This window comes from Pan paniscus, chromosome 18 (assembly GCF_029289425.2).
Source record: "Pan paniscus chromosome 18, NHGRI_mPanPan1-v2.0_pri, whole genome shotgun sequence".
NCBI classification, from domain to species: Eukaryota; Metazoa; Chordata; class Mammalia; order Primates; family Hominidae; genus Pan; species Pan paniscus.
In genome coordinates, this window is record NC_073267.2 from 59,235,865 (window position 1) to 59,262,325 (window position 26,461).

General features: G+C 51.2%; 1 protein-coding gene across 3 annotated transcripts in view; it reads right to left on the reverse strand.

The window, feature by feature from the left end:
- The window catches only part of ZNF423 (zinc finger protein 423), a 366,350-nt gene that overhangs the window by 290,298 nt on the left and 49,591 nt on the right, over positions 1-26,461 (reverse strand). For 2 of the 3 annotated variants that reach the window (XM_057300143.2, XM_034940120.4), the window contains one exon: positions 10,011-10,070. The exons of the other annotated variant lie outside the window; for it this stretch is intronic. In XM_057300143.2, coding sequence (XP_057156126.1) covers positions 10,011-10,070 — 60 coding nt within the window. The remainder of the gene's footprint in view (positions 1-10,010; positions 10,071-26,461) is intronic. 3 annotated transcript variants of the gene reach the window in all.

Here is a 26,461-nt window from a genome sequence, read left to right on the forward strand (position 1 = left end):
AGTCTGTGGACCAGCAGCATCAACATCACCCTGGAGCCTGTTAGAAATGCAGAATCTCAGGCCCTACCCAGACCTGCTGAGTCAGAATCTGCATCTTGACAATTTGCACACATGTTCAAGTTTGAGGAGCACTGGTGCAAACCACCCCAGGACTCACAAGGCTGGGCAACACTGGAGGGAGCAGGATGGGCAGCAACTCCCCCAAATGCATGAGGAGTGATGCCATTGGCACCCCACCCCACACACCCCAACCCACAGACATGCCTGACTGTTTACAGGCAGGCTTCAAGTCGCCAAAGAACTATTGATTTCCAATGTCCACCAGCAGGACAGCGGGATCCTTGGGGACTTAGGAAACGGCCAACACCAACGAGAGGCCTTTCCATCCTCAGGGAGCACCCCAGCTTTGGAGAAAGTAGGACCGGCCCCTCCTTGTCTTTACAATCCTCATTACTGAAGTCCCCCGAAAAGCCCAACAGCACCAGGAGAGGAGGGGCAGGGCCATGGGCTTGCTGGGGCAGATGGTCCCAAATCAACTGAGCAACTGCGCTGCAAAGTCTCAATGCCAGGCCAGGGACACGAGACAAATGACAGCATCCCTGCCATCAGGGAAGCCCCAAGTCCATCTCAAGTGGGTGGAAATCAGCAAGACAAGCCTAGCTCCGTGGAAGCGAAGTCATCAGCCAGGGTAGAGGTACAGGAGGAAAACAGGAGTCAGAAGACGCACTGCACACGTGTTCATTTCCACATTTCCTGGGCACCAGCACACTTGAGTCCAGAGCACACATGTGTACATGTATGCACAGGCTCTGCATACACATGTGCACAGCAGGCATGTCGACGAGGAAGCCAAGTACAGTGGAGCCCAATGGGGGCCCCAAGGCTGGTGCAGAGCCAGAGGAAAAGGGTGGGCAGGAAATGCCACCTCCTCCTCAGAGAACTGGTCCAAGGCAGCCCCAGGGAGCCCAGGATGCAGCACAAACCAGCAGGCGGAGCACAGGGGTGCTGGAGCCTCCCCCTGCCAGGGGTCCGAGTCAGGGCTGCAGCTACCTGGGCATGCTCACACACAAGCACACACACAAGTGCATGCATCCGTGTGCACACAAGATACAGAATGCCCTACCCCATAGACTGCTCACCATGGTAACAGAGTGGCCACCTCTCAGCTCCAGTCACCACCTGACGATTTCTGAGGCCCCCTGTGCTGGAGGGGGAGCAGCTCTAACAAAGGCGCAGCCCGGGCCGCCTGGCCAGGGGTCCATGGAGCCAACCCGCCGGCGCATGCCTGCCACGCTCCCCCGGTGAGCTCAGGGCCACCGCGTCTTCCTACCCAGCCTGCCTGGCTCCACTTAGCTCAACTCCCCACAGGCTCCCCAGCCGAGCTAATGAGAAACTCCCCAGCTGGCCCCATATAAAAATGCATTTCATAAGTCTTTAAAATGCTGGGAAATTCTACATCTATTTAGTGAGACTTTTTTGCTCCTTTAAAATGTCCCTTGGTCCTCATCAAGAAGATGATTGGGTTGAGGGCTCAAGCACAAAAGGTGGACGCCACCAGCACACCAGCCCGAAGCCAAAGGGCGCCCAGGCAGCATGCACCACGGGCCACAGCCAGGCAGCTCCAGCCAAGTATCGTGGGTGGGTGGGACATCCCACAGGTGACCCAATGCAGGACGGTCACTTGGGGAAATGTGTAAAGTGAGACCCAGTGGGGAGCAATGGACACAGAAGAGGGGAACAGTCTCTCCAGCCTTGATTTGGGGATTGAAAGAAAAAGTTAGAAGGTGCTGGGAGCCCCTGAGAAAATCTCCAAAGGAGAAAAAAAAAGACCACCCACACAAAGATGTTCATCATGGCGTTATTTACAACAGCCATCACCTAAAGCAGTCCAAACGTCCGACAGGGGAGAGGCGGAGAATAACATTCATGCCCATCCACTCAAGGGCTCCAGCACAGACACTAAGGTGAGAGGTACGTGGGTCCCAGGATCACAGGAAGCTCAGGTCCAACAGGGACTACAAGGAAACCCACTGCGAGTTCAGCGTGGACTTCATCTAGAAGCTTATAGACGAATGGAGCTCGAAAGGGGACTGGGAGAAATGCAAACGCAAGTGCAGAAGCGCAGGGGTGTGGGCGGAGTTTCTGTGAAGCTGTTGAAATAATAACTATGCACTCCAGCAAAACACAAGCAGGGCAGGAGGCAGCTCCGCGTGGTTCAGAAGTGCAGGCGGGACTGCACGGAGTGGCCTCGCCTCCCCATGGTGAAAGGCCCGGGCTTCTGGACATTTCTATCCATTTCCCCAGCCAAAACCTCGGGGCAAAGGACTGCAGGGGATGAGGCTGTCGCCTTGGTCAGGAGCAGGGACCCTGACCATTCTCCTCACCCCAACTTTTACCCAGAACCAGGCTAAAAGAAAAATGGGAGGCTTCAATGCATTCTTCCCAAGGAGGTCCCAGGACACCAGCTACCCCATTGCCAGCTCTACCTCCCAACTGAGCAGGTCCCAGAGCCTGCAGCCTTATCCCCACCTTCCCCTGCAAACTGGCCCCATGCCCAACACCCAGATGTGGAAGGAGGGCTGGGGATGGGGCTGGAGGTGGTGTGAGTTCCTGCAGAGAGCCTGGCCCAGTGTTTTCCAGGCCTGGCTTTGAACATGGGAGATGTGTGCAAGGTCTTCAAAACATGTACCTCCTCTCCTTCCAGGCAGCAAATCCTGAGAGCTGGCTTCAATTAGACTCTTCTACCTGACCCAGGAGTGACCGGGGCACAGAGCTGATTCCAGAGAGTCTCCTCTAAAACAAGGCATGGGACCCACTTTCTCACCGGCATGTCTGCCATCTACAGTTGAGGCACTAAATTCATGCATGAGCGGCCTGGGTTCAAACCCTCACTCTGCCACTTCTTGGCTGAGTGACCTAGAACCAAGTTATAGCATCTCTGTTTCTCGGTTTTCTCACATGTATCTGAAAAGCACTGGAAAGGAGCCCTGGCTCCTAGAAGCACCTCGTAAATGGGAGTGACGGTTCCTATTAACCAGAGCAAGAAGACCTGTCCCATGGCAGGAAAGCCTAAAAGTCTGATCACAGTGCGACACCAATAAGGTCTCAGGCTGCGGGTCCATCACGGTCAACTGATAATACTGAGTGTTCCTCTCAAACCACAGGTGTGTCTGAAACCATGCCAGAAATAAACTTACCTAACCTGCCCAGGCATTCACAAGAAGTATGTGTCAGCAAACTGTGTCCTATCTCTGGCCCACCCACAGACCCTTCTCCTACTGCCTCTCCCTGCTGCTGTTCCAGAGCTGCTATGCTGGATGGAAGCCATGGAGCAGACTCTGCCCAACCAGTCCCAGAACCCAGCCTGGAGAGGTGGGAGATTCCAATGAGACTCTGACTAGACAATTACATAAAAATGACCCCCTTACCCACTTCACGCTAAGCATGGTGGTACATGCCTGTAATTCCAGCTGCTTGGGAGGCTGAGACAGGAGGACTGTTTGAGCCCAGGAGTTCGAGACCAACCTGGGCAACATAGCAAGGCCCTGTCTCAATTAAAAAAAAAAAAAAGATGAGCAGCTTCAGCTCCCAGATCAAACTCAGTCACGGGGAAAGAGGAGGTAAATTTCCACATGGTCGTGTTGGTTCCCTGAAACCCCACATCATAGACCTCAGGATCACGCATGATGTTTCTGGTGTCTGCCACTTAGAGACCTCATTCCAAAGGGCTTGTGGGAAGAGGGAGGAAATGCTGAAGGTAAGATGTGTCTCCCTGCCAGGCTGGGATGGGTGGGAGAGACAGGGGTTAGGGGTAGGGTTAGGGTTAGTACCAGGCTGGGATGGGTGGGAGAGGGGGTGATTAGGGTTAGGGTTAGAGTTAGGGTTAGTGCCAGGCTGGGATGGGCAGGAAAGAGGGGGATTAGGGTTAGCATTACAGTTAGGGTTAGGGTTAGTAGCAGGCTGGGATGGGCGGGAAAGAGGGGGGTTAGGGTTAGGGTTAGAGTAGGGTTAGGGTTAGTAGCAGGCTGGGATGGGCGGGAAAGAGGGGGGTTAGAGCTAGCGTTAGGGTTAGTAGCAGGCTGAAATGGGTGGGAAAGGGGGGGGTTAGGTGTAGGGGTAGGTTTAGTACAAGGCTGGGATTGGCGGGAGAGAGGGGGGGTTAGGGTTAGGGCTAGTGCCAGGCTGTGATGCGCAGAATAAAGGGGATTTGGAGACGTTGGTAGGAGGGAGGTCAAAGGCACTGGGAGCCTTTGGAAGGCTGACGCTTGCAGATCACAAGGTCAGGAGATCGAGATCATCCTGGCCAACATGGTGAAAACCCGTCTCTACTAAAAATATAAAAATTAGCTGGGTGTGATGGTACGTGCCTGTAGTCCCAGCTACTCGGGAGGCTGAGGCAGGAGAATCGTTTGAACCTGGGAGGTGGAGGTTGCAGTGAGCCAAGATGGTGCCACTGCACTCCAGCCTGGCAACAGAGCAAGACTCCAACTCAAAAAAAAAAAAAAGAAAAGAAAAAGAAATCCATGAGTTGCCCAGAATGAGATACCTTCATGCCTACTAGGAAGTTTAGAATTTACAAAAAGGAAAATAGCAAGTGTTGACAAGGACCTGGAAAAAGTGGAATCCTCATGAGCAGTGGGAATGTAAAACGCCTGGGAAGGTCTGGTGGCTCCTCCAAAGGTTAAACATAAAGTTGCCCTATAACCCAGCAATTCCACGCCTACAAACACACCCAAAAGAACTAAAAACAAGCGTTCAAGCAAAAACTTGTACATTGCCAGGTGCGGTGACACACACCTGTAGTCCCCACTACAAGGGGAGGCTGAGGCAGGAGGATCCCTTGAGGTAGGAGTTCAAATCCAGCCTGGGCAGCATAGCTAGACTCCACCTCTAAAAACAAAACAAAACTTCTACATGGATATTCACAGCAGCTCTATTCACAATAGCCAGAGATGAAAACAACCAAAATGTCAATCATCAATACCCAAACAAAATGTGGTCCTCCCATACAATAGAATATTATACAGCCCTAAAAAGGGGTGAAGGACAGACACCTCCTATAATAACATGGATGAACCTTGAAAATATTAGGCTAAGTGAAAGAAGCTAGTCAATGGAGATTATGTATTATATGACTCCACTGACAGGATGTCCAGAATAGGCAAGTCTACAGAGACAGAAAGTGGATCAGCCAGGTGTGGTGGCTCATGCCTGTAATCCCAGCACTTTGGGAGGCTAAGGTGGGTGGATCACCTGAGGTCAGGAGTTCAAGACCAGCCTGGCCAACATGGTGAAACCCCATCTCTACTAAAAATACAAAAATTAGTCAGGTGTGGTGGCACACGTCTGTAATCCCAGCTACTCGGAAGGCTGAGGCAGGAGAATCGCTTGAACCCGGGAGGTGGAGATTGCAGTTAGCTGAGATCATGCCACCACACTCCAGCCTAGGTGACAGAATGAGACTCTGTCTCAAAAAAAAAAAAAGAAAGAGGATCAATGGTTGCCTGGGGCTGGGAGGGGTAGGAGGGCAGGGGTGATAGCTAAGGATACAGTGTTTCTTTTTTATTATTTTTTTCTTTTTCTTTTATTTAGTTAGTTATTTCAGAGGCAGGCAGGCAAGTTATCACTCTGTCACCCAGGCTGGAGTGCAGTGTCATGATCATAACTCACCGTAACCTCAAACTCTTGGGCTCAAGTGATCCTCTTGCCTCAGCCTCCCAAGTAGCTGGGATTATAGGTGCATGCCACCATGCCCAGGGCTATTTTGTTTTTATTCTTTGTAGAGACAGGGTCTCACTATATTACCCAGGCTGGTCTCAAACTCCTGGGCTCAAGCAATCCTCCTGCCTTGACCTCACAAAGTGCTGGGATTACAGGCATGAGCCACCGCGCCTGGTCCAGAGTTTCCTTTTAAGGACATGAAAATGTTCTAAGTTGACTGTAGTAATGGTCACACATATCTCTAAATATACCAAAATTCACTTTAAATGGGTGAATTGTATGATATGTGAATTATATCTCAATAAAGCTGTTTTTAAAAAGATATAAGCTGGGTTTGTTTGTTTTTATTTTTTTAAGAATCTAAAGATTTCTTATGAAAATCCAGCTTTCTGGCTTTTCTTTTAAAACCTCTGAAGATCTGGCAGCTCTGGACCCAGCCAGAATTCTGGCAATTCATGGCCCAGCCGGCAGGAGCTGAGGGCCAGCCATCCCCTTTGCAAGGTCTGTGTCACCATCCACCACGGCCCCCTCACGTATCAGCCCACCTGGGCCACTAGCCTGCCTTGGGTGGGCCTTTGAGTTTGTGACCCTGGCAAGGTTTTCCCATTTGCAAAGGACTTTCACATTTGTAAGGAGTTCACACCTATGGCCTGGCAAGGCAGGAGAAGTTGGGGTTGGCAGGAGAAGAAGAATGACCCACGAACTCCCCTGAAGTCACACATGAAACCCTGTGTGTGTCCGAAAGAGAATCCACACAGTTCCACTGGATGCCCAAAGGCACCTGTGGCTCAAAACAGGTTAAGAACTCCTCCAGCTCCACACCTCCAAGGCACCCCCACATCTTGACTCCAGATGAAGTGCTCCTTCCCCTGGGCCCACCATTAGCAGCCCCATTCACCAGCAAGTGGCATGAGTGGGCCTGCGCACACCGCTCCCCACGCCCCCGCCTCCGGACTGCAGGATATTGCCATGAGCTGATCATTTCGCTCCTTTCCCTGCCAGGCAAGGCCAGGCTCTCCATCACTGTCAGGGCCCCTGCTCGAGGGCACGGAAGGAGCAAGCCTGGTTGTTTCTGGGGGCGGAGGGCCACAGGGTCCCCACTGGCAGGGTGGCCAGGGGAGGCCAGGGGTGAGTGAAGACACAAACTGCGCATTCTGCTTCTTTATTGCAGTTCTCCATCACACACCCAAGGCTGGGCAAAGCAGGGGAGAGGAAGGCGCATGAAAAGCTTGTGCTCTGGGCCAAGAGGGCCCCCCCAGAAGAGGGGCTGCTCCATGCCTTAAAGCTCTCCCTTCCTCCTGGTAAACTGCCCTCAGCCCAGGGACATTGGGGGCCTGTGAGCAGGACCACCTATGCCCTGCAGCCACCAGGCCTGTCCTGCCAGGGACCTTCCAGAAGTCCCCATAATGCCCTGCCTTCAGGTCCTGCTCAGCTCTCCACCTCCCGATGCCAAGTGGTGCAGAGGTGAAACCACAGGCTCTGGCTTCCGGAGGACTTGGGTTCGAGTCCCTGATCCACAGCTTGCCGACTGGGGACCGTGGATTCACTACTGTACAGCTCCAAGCTCTTTCCCTCATCTGTCAAATGAGGATGGGGATTCTCAGTAGCAGTGCCAAGGATGGCCTGGGAGGTTTTGCTCCCCCATAATCTTCTTTGGCATCTGCTGCCATTCTCTGATGTGGCCAAGTGACATTTTCTCAGTTTAATGAAAAGTATTAGACAAAAGCAGCTTTCACCAGGCCTTTGGCCCTGGTGTCCACCAGATGGCTGTCCCTAAACCAAGCCCACAGAGAAATTATGGAGCTGCTGCTGGAAGTGGCACCCACCTCACAGAGCTGTCACGATGGCTCAGCGAGATGCTGCAGGTAGAGTCTTCACTCAGTGCCTGGCATGCACTAAGTAAGTGCTCAATAAATGTGACATCGCCTATGTCCAGGGCTACCTCCCACACTGACTTCCGCCTGCCACCCAGGCTTGGAGCCATCTCACACCCCCATGCTCAGGGAATAAAAGCTGACTTTAATAGCCCAATTCCAATAGAACTGGGAAGGAAAATTTATCACATGCACAGCACAAACTATTTAAAAAAAAAAAGAAAAAAAAAAAGAAAAAACACCAGCAAAAATGAGCCAAAGAAAACAAAACAATTCCTGGCCTGGCTGTCTGGCTGTGGATTATCCACTGCCAGGGATGCTCTGCCCTCCCTCTCCCCATAGCTGAGCAGAGAATCCGAAACTGGCACCGTGGCGAGCCACGGCCGTGGAGTCACAAGGAGTGTGCATCCTCCTACATGCACGAGGCATGCTCAGCTCTTGCCTGGAAACTGGCAAATCCCACAGCTCCCACTACTCCCAGGCACCCCAGAGAGGCCCTAAGACTGGCTGCCCAACTATGGAATTACAGAACTACAGAACCCAGTTCCCTAGCATCAACACCGCCCTTGCCTTCTGCAAGCTGGGAGACACCTCACTGCCTAGGGGATGCAGCTGGGGTGCTTGACACCCCTCCTGCCCAGGGCTGTCTGTCTATAGCAATCACTGCCAGCACCCTCCTTGCACGCCACTGCTGTTCCCATCTGTCTGCATCACCTCCGGCCCCACCGGGAAAGCAGCTGGGAAGGAGGACCTTCTGTAGACAACACTGGGCTGAGTGCTTTCCTAGTTCAGGGGTTCCTACAGTGGGATCCTCTCTAGAGCGGGCAGCAAGCCTGAGCCCCTGCACCCCTCGTCTCTCAGGAGGACTACATGTCTGAGACACGGCGCCTTATGGCCTTGCTGTTTCCGCCAACCATGGGGAACGCACTCCCCGCACAGAAGGAGACACACGGGGGGCTACACAGCCCCTTCCCCCAGCCTCCTATCTGCCCAGTGCTGACCCCAAGGCCTGTCCTAGTCCTGGACCCTCCTCCCTAGAATTTGAGCACCACTCACCACGTTGGCTTCAGACAAGGCCCCTCTCTATGGAGGAAGCCCCTGTCACCAAGGGCCAGGGCACCTGCAGCCACAACAGTGCCCAAGCCTGGGTCAACCAGGACCCTGGAGACTCTGCAGGCAGCATTAGCTCCTGCTGGAAAGGACACGGAACCAGGGGCCACAGGCTTGGGTTCAAGGGCTTAGTCTCCTTTCCCAAATTTCATTGAACCATCTTCAAGCTTCCCGCTGAGTCTCCGTGTTCTGTACTATTAACACTTTCTTGTCAACTCAGTTTTTTCACTTAAATGAATTTAGCATCATCGTAAGTCACAAATGTCTATAATATCACACATTAGACACATAACCATGAAAACATTAAATGTTTATATACCTGATGCCTAACCATGTTTCTGAAATACTGACCCAGAGCAAATCTCTCTTCCTGCTTCAGTTTCCACAACTAAAAGAGGAGAAGCTTGGACTGAATGTTCCCTCATAGGCCTCCTCAGGCCTTAGGATTCTGCAAGACTGAAGCAGCTCCAGCTCCCCCACAAATCCAGAAAAAGCTGGTCAGGATCCCAGGGCAGGCCTGGCCCAAGGCAGGGGAGGAGGACAAGGAAGGGGATCCCGGCGCCTGCCGGACAGGGAGCCAGGGGCACCACTGCCAAGAGAGGCCCTGGCTGCATGCGGAGCAAACAGGAGAGCCTGGGCCCTCATTCAGGAGCTCCCAAAGACCCCTCAAAGCCAGTTCTAATCTCAGTACTCATGGGAAGGCTCCAAGCTACAAAACTTCACAGTTAGAAAAACTTTACTCATCCACCTCTTTTTACAGCTAAGAAACAGAGGTACAGGAAAGAGCTTATGCGGGGATCCTGACTGTCACGTCACCCCCGACACCCCACGAGTCTGAGCTCCCTCTGTTACCTCTCCCTGGAGGCATGAGCTCAGCTCTGCCAGCCCTGAGAGTGCAGAGCAGCCCCTTCCAGGGAGGGAAAGAGGAATTCTGATGTAGACTAGAGTTTAAAAGTCCTATTAAAGTGGCTTTTATGCAATTAGATTGGAATGAATGTGCAGTGACGCCCATAGCAGGGAGCTTCAAGGCTTGTGCAGTGGGAAAATCACTGCCCATCTGAACTGTACCCACAAGAAGGAAACGTGGCCCTCGGGAGAATAAGGGAATATTAGTCTCCATATGTAATAGATTTTATTGACCATATGGAACTGATATAAAAATCGTGTTGCATGGGGTAGTCTGGATTGGAGGCAGGAATGTGACACGAAGAATATCATTTCCATAACCAGCTGGGTGGCTTTCTGAGTTCCTGGGCCAGCCCCCAGGACCCCCTGCAACTCTTCCACCAGCCCCCGGGCATTTACCTGCTGCTGTCACGGAGGAATCCCAGGCCAGCGAGAAGTCTGAGGCCTCCCCCTCTTCAACTGAAAGAGAGAACAGAGATGGGCCTGTGAGTTTGAAGGCTGTACAAATAGATCAGGTAAGGCACAGGGCGAGGAAGAAGGAACATTTGTGGGGGTCCTTATCACCAGGGGAGAGGGGGCAAAGCCTACAAAGAGGCCTTTATTGGTTTCACAGAGATGTAAAATGATCGGAATAAAACAGGAATAGCAAGCAAGTTAAGTGCTGGATCAGTTATGGTTTCCCCAGCCCTGTGCCCCTGGCAGACATCACTAATCAATCTCAGCACTGCCTCAAGAAACCAATAAGGTTGCTCTCAGAGATCAGCAAAGTGGTGAGTGCTCATGACCCTGCTGAGACCTGACCCACAGATAGACCTCAGGACACACTGAGGTCAACTCTCCCAATGACAGCACGTCTGAGCACTGCAACTCATGAGCTGACAACATCAGAAGGCAACCAGCCTCCCCCCCATTCCACCCAGGACCCCACAGAACCAAGCTGGGCAGAGATAGGGTGTCCCCACCATCCCACACCCCAGGACATAAGCCCAGGCTGGTAGAGGCCATGCACTAGGAGAATATGGGAGAAATACACAGCATAACAACACTCTTGTCCTGGAATTATTCCCAGTCTGGGGCATGTAATAATATTAAAGCTGGGTTATGGACTTTGTAAATGGAACTTTGTTTAAGCCAAAAATGTGCATACACAGTATTTTTCAGATTTAATGGCCTTTCTAGCTCTGCATATGTGCAGGCTGAAGCCACCACGAACCACCCAGTTCTCTCTGCACTGTCGATGTTCTTGCTGGCACCACGTGGGTGCACACTGAGCCAGGCACTGTGCTGGGGCTTTGCAGCCATCGCTGGGTTTCGTCTTCCTCAATGGACTCTCAGAGGGGTGTCTGAGGTCTTACAGGTAGTGAGAGCCACGAAGAGTTTGGGCTCAAACCCAGGGTTGTCTGTCTCCAAGGTTGCTTTGAAAACCACTGTTGACTGGGGTACAAAGGATGCTATCCAGAACCCTAGCAACTCAGACTGGAGGGCAGTGACCCCAACCCACCACATGGAAGGCATGTACAACACGCAGGCAGCCACCTTGCGAGTGGAGCAAGCAGGCTGCCTTGTGGTCAGAACCTGAGTTCTAGCGCAAGGCACAGCCCACCTTCAAATCTCAGCTCTGCCTCTTACTAGCTGTATATGACCTGAGCAAATGATCTAACCTCTGGGTTTCTGTTTTCCCACTTCAAAAATGGAGAAAATAACGGTACCTAAGCCATAGGGCTGCTGGGAGGATTAAATGGGATAACGTCTGTGCAGCATTGGGCACTGTGCCGGCACAGGGTAACTGCCCCCATAATAATGTCAGGGCTGTCATCTGCTAGAACAGTGGCCCAACCAACCGAGTGGGGGTCAATGCCACAACTCAAACAGTCCTGCTCTACATGGTGCTCTACATGGTGCAATCTACCCCCTTGACTATGTAACCATGGTCTTCCTCCTCCCCAAAGCCTCACAGAATGGGTTTCTCTGAACCCTGAGAAACAGCACATGCAAGAGGGAACATCCACGAGCAACTAGCCAAGGAATGCTAATGAAGTGTGCTCTCTTTTCCAAGCCCACATCCTGAGAGTGGACAGGCAGGATCAAGACAATGAAATGCACAGATAATTTGAGCTGGGACCCAAGCTATTGTTTTACTTAGCTAGTTACAGCTGGGGTGGGTTTTCAAATGTGCAGCTTTATAAATAGCAATCAAGACCTCGTGTCAGACAAAATTGATATTATTCACTAAAATGATTCCAACCAGACAGCCTCCAAAACACCGGTGGCTAATGCCTAAAGCCATCAGAAGCGGGCCATGCACGGAAGGAGCTGTTATTAACAGCATTCAATGCTATGCCAAAAAATCAGTTTCCCTTACATTTCGTCTTTTACTTACACGCACACATGTAAATATATGGTGCTTCTATTAAGAGACTGCTGCCAGTGTGCAAGGTTACCATGCTGCCATTTTGTTAGACACCTTCAACAAGGTCTCCATGGGTCCCTAAACCTTAAGAATGACGTAAAGGTATATGAGCTGATAAAGAGGTCAGATATGTTAAATTTGAAAGAAAAAGCACAAAAAATATGTTCAGCAGAATCCCTTTTGAGTGCATTAAAAAGACATGTCCAGGGCCGAACACAGTGGTTTATGCCTGTAATCTCAGCACTTTGGGAGGCCAAGGCAGGCAGATCACTTGAGGTCAGGAGTTCGAGGCCAGCTTGGCCAACATGGTGAAACCCCATCTCTACTAAAAATACAAAACTTAGCCAGGCATGGTGGTGCATGCCTGTAGTCTCAGCTACTCGGGAGGCTAAGGCAAGAGAATTGCCTGAACCTGGGAGCTGGAGACTGCAGTGAGCTGATACTGCACCACTGCTCTCAGCCTGGGCACAACAGAACGAGACTCCATCTCAAAAAAAAAAAAAAAAAAGAAAGAAAGAAAGTGGATCGGTGGTTGCCTGGGGCTGGGAGGGGTAGGAAGGTAGGGGTGATAGCTAAGAGATTCTTTTTGATTATTTTTTTTCTTTTTCTTTTATTGATTTCGTCATCTGCAGGTATCAGGGCATTAATACATGACCCCAGTTCTCCTCTGACCTCTGTGCACCCAGGTATCAGGACAAATAGTCTGCACACTTACACCCACTCAAGGTGGTTTAGTTAAGAAGTGTGACCACCCAAGTCACTGAACTTGAGGATGCCCCAAAGATGTCAAGTCATCCTCTTAGGAAGATCTGGCCTCGGCCATAATGGGAAAGAGAACAGGGAAACACCCACCATTTTGGAGCTCTGGGGGAAGTCAAAGCTCTGTGCTGGGTCCCAGAAGTCCAGACAGGCCTGCAGAGGTGGAAAGAGGAGGAAAGTGGCCCAGTGCTAACTGGCTGGGGAGGTCCAGAGTGGCAGATCTCACTACAGGCTTCCTGGTCCCTCACTGCAAGCAGCCGCATGACACAATGCAGTCCCTGGAACCACATCCCTGTGTGGTGAGGGATCTGTGGGTCACCTTACTTACGACTTGGGTGTTAATGCGTTTTCCTACAACTGCAGGCACCACCCCACTCACATGCCCTCCTCTAGCCCATATTCTGTTTTTTGAAGGTAGAAGCACACCTTCAAAGGTAAATATGGGCTAGAGGATTCAAAAAACAGAAAAACAAGAACAGAATATGAGCTAGAGGATTGTTTTATGAGACAGGCTCATGCTCTGTTGTACAGGCTGGAGTGCAGTGGTGCGATCATAGCTCACTTCTCAGTCTTGACTTCCTGGGCTCAAGTGATCCTCCCACCGAAGCCTCCTGCATAGCTAAGACTATAAGCGTGTGCCACTTCATCTGGCTAATTTTTTTATTTTTATACTTTTTATAGAGACAAGGTCTTGCTATGTTGCTCAGGCTGGTCTCAAACTCCTGGGCTCAAGTGATCTCCACCTCAGCCTCCCAAAGCACTGGGGTTACAGGCATGAGCCACCACGCCTGGTTTTTATACATTCTTGATGAGAAAGAGTCAACACCCAACCCCCCACCACCCCCATAAGGCCCTGTGCTACCCAGCAATGAGTGTGAGGTTTTTTTCTCCCCACAGCTGCACTCTTCTGTCCAGACTGGATCTCCAGCAATGGCATCACTAGCAGGGGCAGCAGGCACAGAGGAAGGAGGGCCCGTCTGCAGCTGGAGCCGGGGACAGGTGGCCCCAACCCACACCAGCAGCAGGCACTCTCTGGGGGCCCAAGCAGCGAGCCCCCGACATCCCTAAGAGGGAGTTCTGCTGCCGAGCCCCACTGCACACTGAAGACTCGCAGCTCAGAGAAACCCCAATCCGCACAGGGGCCGATAGGGACAACACACCAAAGGGGCTACTTGGCCGGCCCGCGGCGCCTCCTCCAGACGTCCCTAGCTCCATGTCTAGTTGTTTAATGTATACAATAATTGGCCCCACTGAAGCCAAGAGATACACACCCCACCCTACCCCACTTCAAGGGGAACACAGTACTCCTGTGGATGATGGGCATTTGTAAGGTAGGTGGGTGGCCAGGGTGTGCCCACACTGGAGGGCGCACAGGGTATACCGGCATAGGGACAGCACGTGAAGCAAGTGTGTGCACACAGAGAGGAAGCATGGGGGCAAGTGTGTGACACAGAGCGGAGGCATGAGGGCAGGTGTATGCACACAAGGAGGGCATGCAGGGTGGATGTGAATACACAGGGAGGGGGCACATGGCAGAGCCCGATTCACCACGATGCTAATGAAGCCCCAGCTCCAGAGCCCTTTGCAAACTCAAGCCCCTCTGCGCACTGGGAGGGGTCCCAGCAGTGGGGTTCTGTAGCCCTACATGTTTTGTAACCTTTGCAAAGGAAAGATCTGTTACCTACTTAAGACCTCTCTGTCTCTGTCTCTGTCTCTGTCTCTCTCTCTCTCTCTCTCTCGCTCTCTGAGATGGGGTCTTTCTCTGTTGTCTAGGCTGGAGTGCAGTGGTGTGATCACAGCTCACTGCAGGCACAACCTCCTGGCTAAGGTGATTCTCCTGCCTCAGCCTCCCGAGCAGCTGGAGCCACAGGCACAAGCCACCATGCCCGGTGGATTTTTGTAGTTTTTTGTTTGTTTTTGGTTTTTTTTTTTTTTTGTGGAGACAGGTTTTTGCCATCTTGCCCAGGCTGGTCTTGAACTCCTGACCTCAAGCAACCCTCCCACCTTGGCCTCCTAAAGTGCTGGGGTTACAGGTGTGAGCCACTGCACCTAGCCCACTTTTTCTTTCTACTCCAAACTCTCTTCCATCCCATTTCCTCTCCTGTCGGTCACCTTGAGAATGGCCACAGGCATTTTGCACTCTTTGTCTCAAAGGACTCCCCCAGTTGTTTCAGCCATACGGCCCCACACACAAGCTCTGTGCTGGGGCCAGGCAGTGGACTTCGAGTACCCTCTGTTCAAGCACACGTGCAGGCATGCACACGCTCATGTGTGAGATGCAGAAAGGCTCTGGAGTGGCCCAGGTCACATGGCCAGGCTGCAGCTGCCCACTCCTGCCCCGTGGTCTACCAGCTCCTGCTCGTGATTCCCAGACCTGATCTTGCAGGGCAGCTTCCGGCTTAGCCCCTGCTAACCCGAACACCTCTCATTATTCCTTCCACCTATTGGTTTCCTAGGCTTTTATCTGCCTCCCTCACTAGGGAATGGACAATGCCTGTCTTGTTCATTGTTGTATCCCAGTGCCTAGCTCAGTGCAAACATAGTAGCAGGTGCTCAACAAAAAACAAAAATTTTATTTTTGGAAACAGAGTCTCACTCTTGTCACCCAGGCTGGGGTACAATAGTGTGATCTCAGCTCACTGCAACCTCTGCCTCCCAAGCAATTCTCCTGCCTCAGCCTCCCGAGTAGCTGGGATTACAGGCGCTTATCACCATGCCCGGCTAAATTTTGTATTTGTAGTAGAAACGGGGCTTCACCATGTTGGCCAGGCTGGTCTTGAACTCCTGACCTCAGGTGATCCACCTGCCTCAGCCTCCCAAAGTGCTGGGATTACAGGCATGAGTCACTGCACCCGGCCCAAATTTTTAATCAATAAGCACACAGGATGTGTGGTGACATCCCAGAGGGCCTGCAGCAGGGATGGGCTTTGTTCAGAACCAGGCAGTGGGCAAGGCAGCCACAGACACACCTGTCCCCTCCACGCCACCACTGTCCCCACCCCATCACACTAGAGTCACACCAGCTCTGGGAGCAGAAGGTCACACATGCCAATCCAGCTCCCTCATGGCGCTCACACTTGCCCTGGCCTTGAGCACAAACCACTCCTGCCTGGGGTCAGGCAGGCACTGAACAGAAAACTCTGGCCACAGAATCCAGTTACAGAGTGGATGGAGCAGGGAGTTCTTCCTGCCCATGCAATGGGAATCATCATCGCTCATCAGAGATGGGATCCTTCCCAGGGCTGAGTGTGACCTCAACAATCAGGTGGCCCTGGGAGGGCCCAAGGGCACCACAGTAGCCCTGCGAGGAGCTCCTGCTAAAACACTTCACCGAACAGGGCCTTGGAGGCCCCGCCCCCGCAGGGATGGAGGGGGCTACACAGGGAGGTAGGAACGGGCTCAATCTTAAGACTCCCAGCTGTCCTGGGATAATCCCCCCAAGCTGTGGAGACTGGTGGGCGACGTCCAGCAGCCTCTGGACAAGGGCTGCTGCAGAAAGCCCTTCAAAGGAGCACCCGAACACATCCTGTTAAGAGAAAGGGTGTTTGCGACCATCTCTGAAGTCCTGGGGGACTTCCAGTTCCCTGTGTGAGTCAAGATCCTCAACAATGGACAAGAAGGGGCTCAAAGAGGCCAGAGGGCCCTTAGAGGGCGCCTGCTTGGTGGCAGCAGGTCTAAGACCAGCTCTCACTATTAACCATGGTTCCTGGGGTGCATTAAGAAGGATTCTGGGGCTCTGCCAGGGCTTCAGGCAGATCAGGACTCCACGTTGACTCTCAGCTCTGGGGTCAGAAGTTGTGGGAGGCTGATTGACGAATGGGAGTATAGAGCTCCCCCTAATGCTGTCACCCCACAGCAGGTGCATAAGTAGCTACAAATCTCCTGCTCTGGGATTGGCCACAGCTCGTCCCCTGTGCACTAGCACAGGCCTTGCCACCACCGAGATCCCTTGTGTGCCAGGCCTCTGGATTTTGGATATCCAGTGGCACAGAGCAAGTGGCACTAGGCAGACACCTGCATGCACCACCTCCTCCAGGTCACTTGCTCCTGGCCTGGAGAGTAATGCCCTCCACCCAGAGGGCTCCCCAACACCTCACAGAGGCAGAAGAGATGGAGCTGGAGAGGGAAACAGAAAGGGAAGGTGAAAGCTGGGCATGGGGTCTGGAAAAAGGGCCCAGAACACAGCAGTGGGGCCCAGACAGGGCTGGGGCCCTGCTCAGGAGTTTGTCAAAGTCAGGCAAGATGTGTTTTGGCAGAGAAGGTTCAGGTCAAAGGCAGGAAAGCTAGGGGGACAGATTCTGAGGCAGACAGTGGCAGGAGGTGAATGAGAGACAAACAGAGGCTAGTGCTGGTCCAAGGGTCAGAGGAGGCCTCTAGTAGGGCCAGGGAAGAACCCAGAATGCTCCTTTCTGAACTCCAAAATCCACGCTAGGGCCACTTGCTCAGCCTGGCTTGAAGGCTGGAAGAAGGCTCTGGGTGTGAGCTGCTGCGCACAGGCACAGAAGGGCACTGTTCTGGGGAAAGGATCCATAGATTTCATCAGAAGATCTAGAACCACCTCCACCCCCAAAATAACTTTAAGCACCCATAGACCAATGGCTCTCATTTGCGAAGTGTTCTCAGCTACTTTCCCCAAGGCCTTGGGAAACCTCCCCATGCTTTGCTGGCCCCTGGGACGATCCCACCCTTACAGCATCCCATGCCTCCCCAGAGACATCCCTGTCCCAGCAGAGGTGGTGGCCAGGCAAGGGGCACGTGACTGCCCCTCCTTAGCTCAACCTTAGGGAAACCCTCTCACACACTGCAGGCCAAGGCCACAACAGGTAAAGGGGACAACGAGAGACCCAAGTCTCATTGTCAAGCATGAAACAGAGCATCACTGCTCCTGACTTACTACTGAGCAACCTCCAGGAATGGAAAAGCATAGACCAGGCAGGGAGGCCCAGCAGGTAGAGCGGTATAGGCCAAGCACTGCACAGAAGGCCAAGCAAAGGTGGTGAGAAAGAACTGAAATGTGACCCACACTCTGTCTACCCAGCACTGTGTCCTGGTGCAGGGCTGTGAATGCCTAGAGAAAGGGGTGCCCATTCCTTTGCACAAAAGCATAGCCAATCACTTTTCTACAGCCCATGATCATCTTTGGCATCACGCTCCTAGGTCAAATGACCAGGGTCAAGTGCAGACAAACCCAACGAGGAAGCCCACATCCTCCAGGCTCCTTTCAGGTGGCAATGTGTTCAGGCAGTGGGTGGGGTGGGGGTGATTGCATGCAAAAGCCAAGGCTCCCTGCAGCTAAAGCTAAAACCACCCAACACCTCCACTGACAGGCCCCTTGGCACCAAGCTCAGACCATCAGAAAAGCCACGATATGACAGTCACATCACAATCACCTTTGTTTAACTCTCGTGATTCATCCTGACCACTTGCTGAAAAGAGAACAAGCTGTTTCAACAGCACAGGTAAGATCGCCTGCCATTATGCCCTGAAGTGAGAGTGAAAGGGACAGGACCCTCTGGCTCAGTCTCATGGGTCTCTCTGTCCACACCCTGCCCCCTAATATATGGGCATCTCACCAAAAGGAGGCTGGGTCTAGTATTTAAAGAAACCGATTTTTTAGGCCAGGCACAGTCACTCACACCTATGATACCAGCACTTTGGGAGGCCAAGGCAGGAGGATTGCTTGAGCCAAGGAGTTCCAGGCCAGCCAGGGCAACATAGCAAGAACCTATCTCCATAAAAAATTTAAAAAGTAACCAGACATGGTGGTATGTGCCTGTCATCCCAGCAACTCGGGAGGCTGAGATGGGAGGATCACTTGAGCCCAGGAGTTCGAGGCTGCAGTGAGCTATGATCACATCACTGCACTCCAGCCTGGGTGATAGAGCAAGACCCTATCTGTTAAAAGAAGAAAGAAGGCCAGGTGCAGAGGCTCATGCCTGTAATCCCAACACTTATGGAGGCTGAGGTGGGCAGATGGCTTGAGCTCAGGAGTTTGAGACCAACCTGGCCAACATAGTGAAACCCCATCTCTGCTAGAAATACAAAAATTAGCTGGGTGTGATGATGCACACCTATAATCCCAGCTACTCAGAAGGCTGAGGCACAAGAATTGCCTGAACCCAGGAGGCAGAGGTTGCAGTGAGCCGAGATCACACCACTGCACTCCAGCCTGGGTGACAGAGCAAGACTCTGTCTCAGAAACAAAACAAAATAAAAAAGAAGCCTGTTTTCAGACAACACAACTCCTAACCAGAAATCTTCTAACCAATCTAGTACTTTTTAAAAATACATACATACAATTTTTTTAAAAAAAATTAAAGCAGAATATTCCAATGTGTGAAGAAAAACCATTGTTAAGAATTACTGATAGATGGTCAGTGGGTCTCCACGTCGGCGCTTGTATAACAGGCAATTTTGGCAATGCTTGACTTTCTCCTTAAACTGACTTTAGAATCAGCACCTCTGGAAGCTGCCACGCTACTACAGACTCCTCATAAACTGTTGCCCTGGAGAATTGTAGGCAGAGGGGCTAAAAGCCTAAACCTTGCTTAGCACTGTGCCCCTTCCTCTCCTTGCCTTGCTATATATAAAATAGAACAGAAAGACACCAGGGAATAGTCCAAGAATTCCAAAAAGTAAATTCATCTGTCCTTACAGGAAAAGTGACCCTTGCAGAAGTCACGCAGCAGAGCTCATCTAGCTATGGCTGTGAGGTAGAGGAGGGAACCTGGAGAGACACTATAAAATGTAGGGGTGTGGGAAGTGGGCTCTGGAATAGGCTGCTGTCCCCCAAGTGATCACTTGCAGGCCATCAGATCTCAGGCCAGAGACTCGATCCACCCTGATCTTCTGTCTCTGTAAAATGGGGATAATCAGAATACCAACCTCGCAGGAGGAAGGAGAGGACCAAATGAGATGATACCCCAAAGCACTTAGCTCCAGGGAAACATGCAATCAATGTGAGCTCATGTTACTGGGATAATTCAAGCTCCCCTTCTCCCGCCAGGTTCCTGGCTGGCTGCTGAGGTTTCACTCTCCCTGGAAAGACAGGAGAGCTGAGTTTTGAGCAGTGAGATCAAATTTCCCACTGAGATTTAGCCCACCCCGCCCCACCCACAGTAATGCCCAGCTAGAGCCACAGATGCCTCAGCATCACTGCTTTCCTGTTCCCACTACAGTGCAGGGATGGTGTCCCTAAATGTGGGACTATTTGGAGGTGACAGCCAAGGGGCTCAGCTTCTGTGCCAGCTCATCTCCCTCTCACCCTCCTATTCCCCATCATCACCCCAAAAGAGAAAGGCTAGGAGATCTCTGCAGAAGAAGCAGACACTAACCCCAGTAAAATCTATATCTTGGGCAACTCTGCAGAAAGGTGACTCCTCTCCTCCATCTTTCTCTAATAAAAACATGTTGATGATGATGATGTGTAAAATAGGACAATGAGTGTGAAACACTTGAAGTTTTCTTTGTTTTGTTTTGGTTTATTTTATTTTTTAAGACAGGTTCTCACTGTGTCATTCAGGCTGGAGTGCAATGGTGACATCTTGGCTCACTGCGGCCTCAAACTCCTGGGCTCAAGGGATCCTCCTGCCTCAGCCTCCTGCGTAGCTAGGACCACAAGCACGCACCATTACTCCCGGTTAATTGTTATATTTTTCTGGCCAAGCGTGGGAGCTCACACCTATAATCCCAGCACTTTGGGAAGCAGATCACTTGAGGCTAGGAGTTCGAGACCAGCCTGGCCAACATGGCAAAACCCTGTCTCTACAAAAAATACAAAAATTAGCTGGGCATGTGGATGCACACTTGTAATCCCAGCTACTTGAAAGGCTGAGATATGAGATGCACTTGACCCTGGGAGGCAGGGGTTGCAGTGAGCAGAGACTGTGCCACTGCACTCCAGCCTGGGTGACAGAATGAGGCTCTGTCTCAAAAAACAAAAAAAAAGATATTTTTCTGTAGAGATGGGGTCTCACTATGTTGCCCAGACTGGTCTCAAACTCCTGGCCTCACATGATCCTCCCTCCTTGGAAGTTTTCTCTAAGTACTAGGAAAAGGGTTTTTCCACTAGACCCGGGACAGCACACATGTGGAACACCTGCCCCAGCTCCTCTATCTTGCACCCACCATAGATATTGCCAACTGATCGGGGTTCTTTCTCTAAATTGGCACAGATGCAGCTTCAAAAGTCTCAACAGCAAGGGTTAAAATCTATTGGGTTTCTCTGTTCTGGTCCATAGAACTTCCCTGCAAGCACCTGGACATGACACACACACACACACACACACACACACACTCCTGCACACACACTTGAGGATGTGCCCAGTGTGAGCAGGAAAGGCCACCCTTCACTGAGCCCAAGTGGCATCTGGCACAGTGCCGGGTATCCCACATACTGGCTCCCCTTCCATCCTCCCAGGCCCCCTCAGAGGGAGCCCTTAAAATCCTCACTTTTCTGGTGAGGAAACAAAGCCCCAGGGAGCCACAGCATTTGTCCAGATGCCAGCCACGGACTCCCAGGCCAGGGCGGATGTTTCCAAGCATGGCTTCAGCTCAAAGGCAAAACAGGGAAGGGAAGGAAAAAGGGGAGCCGTGAACACCCAGCCATTCACCCCTCGTTCTGTCCTGGTCCAGCCCAGCCATGGGGTAGGAAAAGAAAAGGAAACTGAATATCACAAAGCCACCTGATGTGGCTATGTTAGTGGAAAGCCAGAATCAGGAACTGAGAAGAACTGAAGACAACATCGCAAAGGCAGGAACCCATGTGAATTAAAACAATGTCTTCTTTCTTCTTCTAAAACAGTCCCTCGCAGCTCTGTCAGAAGAGGAGCCAAGCCTGGGTATGTTGGCAGCCCCGGGGGACTGAGGAGAGCGTGCCCTGCCACAGCCTGCCCCTCTGTGCTGGTCCCACGTGGGTGAGGAGACAGACGCCAGCCTGGCCCAGGTCCCTCACGTCCTTCCCCACCACCCTGCACCAGAACTGTCTGGCACTGGAGGCTTTTACAGATGTTTCCTCAGCTCCTGCCTGAAAGTCAGGGTTTTACTGACCCATTTCAAAGAAGGAAGAATAGAGTCCCAAATAAGAGAAATAGCTCACCTGGGGGCCCAGACGAGGCGGCAAAAGCAGACTCAGAACCCGGCATTCTAGCTTTCAGGCCCTGGAATACTCCTGGACAATGCTGCCCACCTCTGAATAAGCAGTGAAGTGCAACTGAGCCCTCACCTGCGCCACACACTGTGATGTGCACTTCGGTTGCACAAAGTAATTCTCAGAATATGGTTTCCAGACCAGCAATAGCAGCATTACCTAGGAGCCTGTTGGAAATGCAGAATCCCAGACCCCATCCCAGACCTACAAAATCAGAATATCTGAGGGTGGGACTCAGGAATCTGTGTTTTTGCAAAACCAACAAATGATTTTGATGCGTGCTTAAGTTTGAGAACCTATGAGTAAGTACATTTATTAACCCCATTTTACAGATGAGAAAACTAAGGTTAAGCAATTTGTCAAAAGTCATGGAGCTAGGATGGGGTATAGCCAGGACTGGATTTTTATTTTTTTAGAGATACAGCCTTGTTCTCTTACCCAGGCTGGAGTGCGGTGGTGTGATCAGAGCTCACTGCAGCCTCAAACTCCTGGGCTCAAGTGATCCTCCCACTTCAGCCCCCCAAGTAGCTGAGACTAGAGGAACATGCCATTATACCCAGTCAGTTAATTTTTAATTTTTTTCAGATGCATCTCACTGTGTGGCCAGGCTGGTCTTGAACTCCTGGCCTCAAGCAATCCTCCCGCCTCAGCCTCCCAAAGTGCTGGGATTACAGGAGTAAGCCACCATGCCCAGCTGGGAGTAGAATTCTTAACCCCTTGATTTTACTTCTGCCTCCAACAGGCAGCAGGTCTGGTTCCAGATTGAGTAGGATCAGTCAACATAGGACTGAACTCTCACTCTCTCTCACTCTGCCCCGCTCCCATGATCCTTAAGATCCTTAGGTCCCTCCCTGTGCCAGCCCCAGGAGACCCTAAGAAGAGGAGAGTTCATCTCTTGGGTCTCCCTAAGCACTCAAGGTCCTTGGGGTGAAACCATGAGAGACAATGGTGTGCTGGTCAATGTCTAAGAGGGGGCTATCCAGGAGAACAAGAGGCTCTGGTTTGTAGGGTTTGCCACTTTCTGCAGTGTAAATGCCCCCACTGCAGCCAACATCAAGCTACCAAACAGGACACTGCTGAGCAGAAGAAATGTGCACGATCAGCGCACCATGGGACAAAGGCACAGTGTCACAGGAGGAGGAGGAAGGAGAGAAAGGGCTTTGGCAGCCTAGGATGCTGCAGAGACCCCAGCTCTCCCACCCACCCCACCTGCCCTGCCTAGGCTTTGCCCCTATGTTCCAAATATGTCAGAAACACAGAATTCACTCCAAGTGGCCCTTTGCTTATTGTTTCCTAGAACAAACATCTCTTTCTTTCTGTAAAAGTTTCTGACGTAAGTAATCCATGTACAACGTAGAAAACTAGGGAATACATGTGAGTTAAAATGAAGAAACTAAAAGCACAACTTTCCAGTATGTAAATACATTGTTACAACATTAAAAACAGGTAGTGCTCTGTATTCCGCTTTTCTAACTCAGCAGTACCCAGTGAACATCCTTTCACATCAAAAACAGAGACCAAGGCCCAGCCCGATGGCTCACACTTGCAATTCCAGGGTTTTGGGAGGCCAAGGTGGGAGGATCACTTGAGGCCAGGAGTTCGAGACCAGCCTAGGCAACATATCGAGATTCCGTCTCTACAGAAAAATAAAAAAAAATTAGCTGGGCATGGTGGCATGCATGTGTAGTCACAGCTACTCAGGAGGCTGAGGCAGGAGGATCACTTGAGCCCAGGAAGTCAAGGCTGCAGTGAGTTATGATGGCACCACTGCACTCTAGCCTGAGTGACACAGCCAGACCCTGTCTCAAAAAAATAAAAAATAAAAAAAAACAGAGACCAACACTATTATCAATGATGGCCTGAGTCCCATCACAGGAGGCTCCAAATAACCAATATCCTGTTGCTGGATAGCCAGGCTATTTCCAGCTGTCTCCTCCTGTAAGAGAATCCACGTTGCAACACATGTATGGTCACAAGCCTGTTCGATAATATTCTTTAGGTCAGAAGCTTGATTGCTAGGACAAAGAGTGTACCCATTTTTAGGCTTTTGGGATACACTACCAGGAGGCATTTGGCTATTTCCTCCTTTAACAAGCACTGAGCACCTCTAGGCTACCTAGAAGTCTGCGCTAGGTAGCATGACAGAGATGAGAAAAGGAAGCTGGGTTTTGACCTTCAACCACTAGATGGTGAATCCACAGTGACAAGTGTTACCCATCACTGTGCCCCTTCAAGGGCTGGCACACAGGAGCTGAGTGAGTGAATGAATGAACAAACTACGGTATGCTGGAGGTTGCTAAATGCATCCCAAACTCAGAACAAGACAAAACCAAGTAGAAATCGTGAGGACCTGGAGTGCAGACACAAGGGAGGGGCAGGGAGCTAGGGAAGGGGAAAGGCAGAGCTCAAGGTGGGGTCTCTGTCTCCACAGCCATAGCCCCAGAGCAGACTCAGGGGTGGGGAACCAGCCCAGGGCTAGGATGAGTTTCTTTTTTTTTTTTTTTGACAGAGTCTCCCTCTGTCACCCAGGCTGGAGTGCAGTGGTGAGATCTCGACTCACTGCATCCTCCACCTCCCGGGTTCAAGTGATTCTCCTGCCTCAGCCTCCCCAGTAACTGAGATTACAGATGCCTGCCACTACGCCCAGCTAATTTTGTATTTTTAGTAGAGATGGGGTTTCACCATGTTGGCTCGGCTGGTCTTGAACTCCTGACCTCAGGTGATCTGCCCATCTCGGCCTCCCAAAGTGCTGGGATTACAGGCCTGAGGCACTGCGCCCCGCCTTCAGATGAGTTTCTACTTCAATCAGAGTTAAAATTCTGATTTTTTTACACTAATATGCAAATCCCATTTTCAGGAAGAATGATAATTGTGGACAAAATCTTAAAAGTGCATGGGTCTCTTTTTTAATGTAAGCAAGTTTTCCTGCTCAAAAGTAAAGTTCAGAAAAAAATCTAATCAAATTGAATTTAACTAAGCAAAGAAATCAATACTAGAGGAAATCTAGGTAGCCTCGCCCCACCCAGTCTAGCATCACCTGGGATCCGGCTTATGAGGAGAACTGGGAACAGGCCCAGGGCTTCCAGCTTCTCATCCATGTCCCCAGAGTCAGCCTGACCACAGGCTACAAGGCCACCTCCTCTCCTGGTCAGAAACACTGACCAGAGCTCAAGGTCACCTCCTCCAAGAAGTCTTCTCCAGCCATGGACTGAAGTTAGTTCTCACCTGCAGCAGGGTGTAATTGAAGCAAGATGCCTTAGGATCAAATCCCAATCCACCATATTTTGCTGTGTGACTTGGGCAAATCAGGTAACACACCAACCCTGTGCACACCAACCCTGCAAGGTAGCTCTGAAGATCAAACAAGATGGTGTGTATAAAGTGCATGGTTCAGGACCTAATACCCAGTGCCTGGCAAATGGAAACCCTGATCCCACAGCTTTTTTTTTTTTTTTTTTTTTTTTTTGAGACAGAGTCTTACTTACTCTGTCCCCCAGGCTGGAGTGCAGTGGCCTGGTCTCGACTCATTGCAACCTCCACCTCCTGGGTTCAAGCAATTCTCCTGCCTCAGCCTCCCAAGTAGCTGGGATTACAGGTGCCCACAACCGCACCCAGCTAATTTTTGTATATTTAGTAGAGATGGGGTTTCACTATGCTGGCCAGAACTGGTCTCGAACTCCTGACCTCAGGTGATCCACCTGCCTCAGCCTCCCAAGATCCCACAGCATTATATGTTGCCCACAACCATACTCTCAGCCCCTTTAGGAAAAGTCTCTCCATCTCCTCTTTCTCCCGCCTTCCAGTTCACTTGGCAGCAGACTGTGCACATCAGAGACACTAGAGACAACCATCACATACCTGTAGTGAGAACACACTGAGCCACCTCTTCGCACGTTACCACGTTCATGCTGATACTCCCAATGGCCCTACAAAAGTAGGTACTCATCTTACAGGTGGAAAAACCAGGGGCTAAACTAATTTTTTTAAGTGGACCAAATTATGGAAGCAGAGGGAGATAGAACCCAGATTTGAAGCTGGGTCTACATGGCTCTGAAGTTCACCAGGCCATCCTGCCTCTCTCGGCCCCTTCAAAACAAACAGTAATTAAAAAATTCCATTTATTTTAAAGACAAAGTGAAATAACACAGGTAAAGATCTCAGCTTAGTGCCTGGCGTCCAACGAGCAACACGAAATAGGATGATTGCTTCTGTGCCCCCAGCCAGTCCATCCAGGGTTGCAATGTGTGCAGAAAATTCCCTTTCTGGGGAACCGCCTGCCTGGACCTTAACAGGGAGGGCCCCCGGCCTCCCGGGCTGCCCTCTCGTTTAATCCCATCTCTCCCTGAGGTTAATCTCCTCGTTCATACATGTATTTCATTTCATACAGTCATCTCTGCATGGTCTCGTTAACCAGAAACGTGCAGCATATAAACGTGGACTTACGATGGGGTCTGGCTCCTGCATCCTGTTTCGGGGGCAACACTGGGCTCTCGCCCACCAGCTGGGAAATGCTGATGGAAGGTGGTGGAGCGG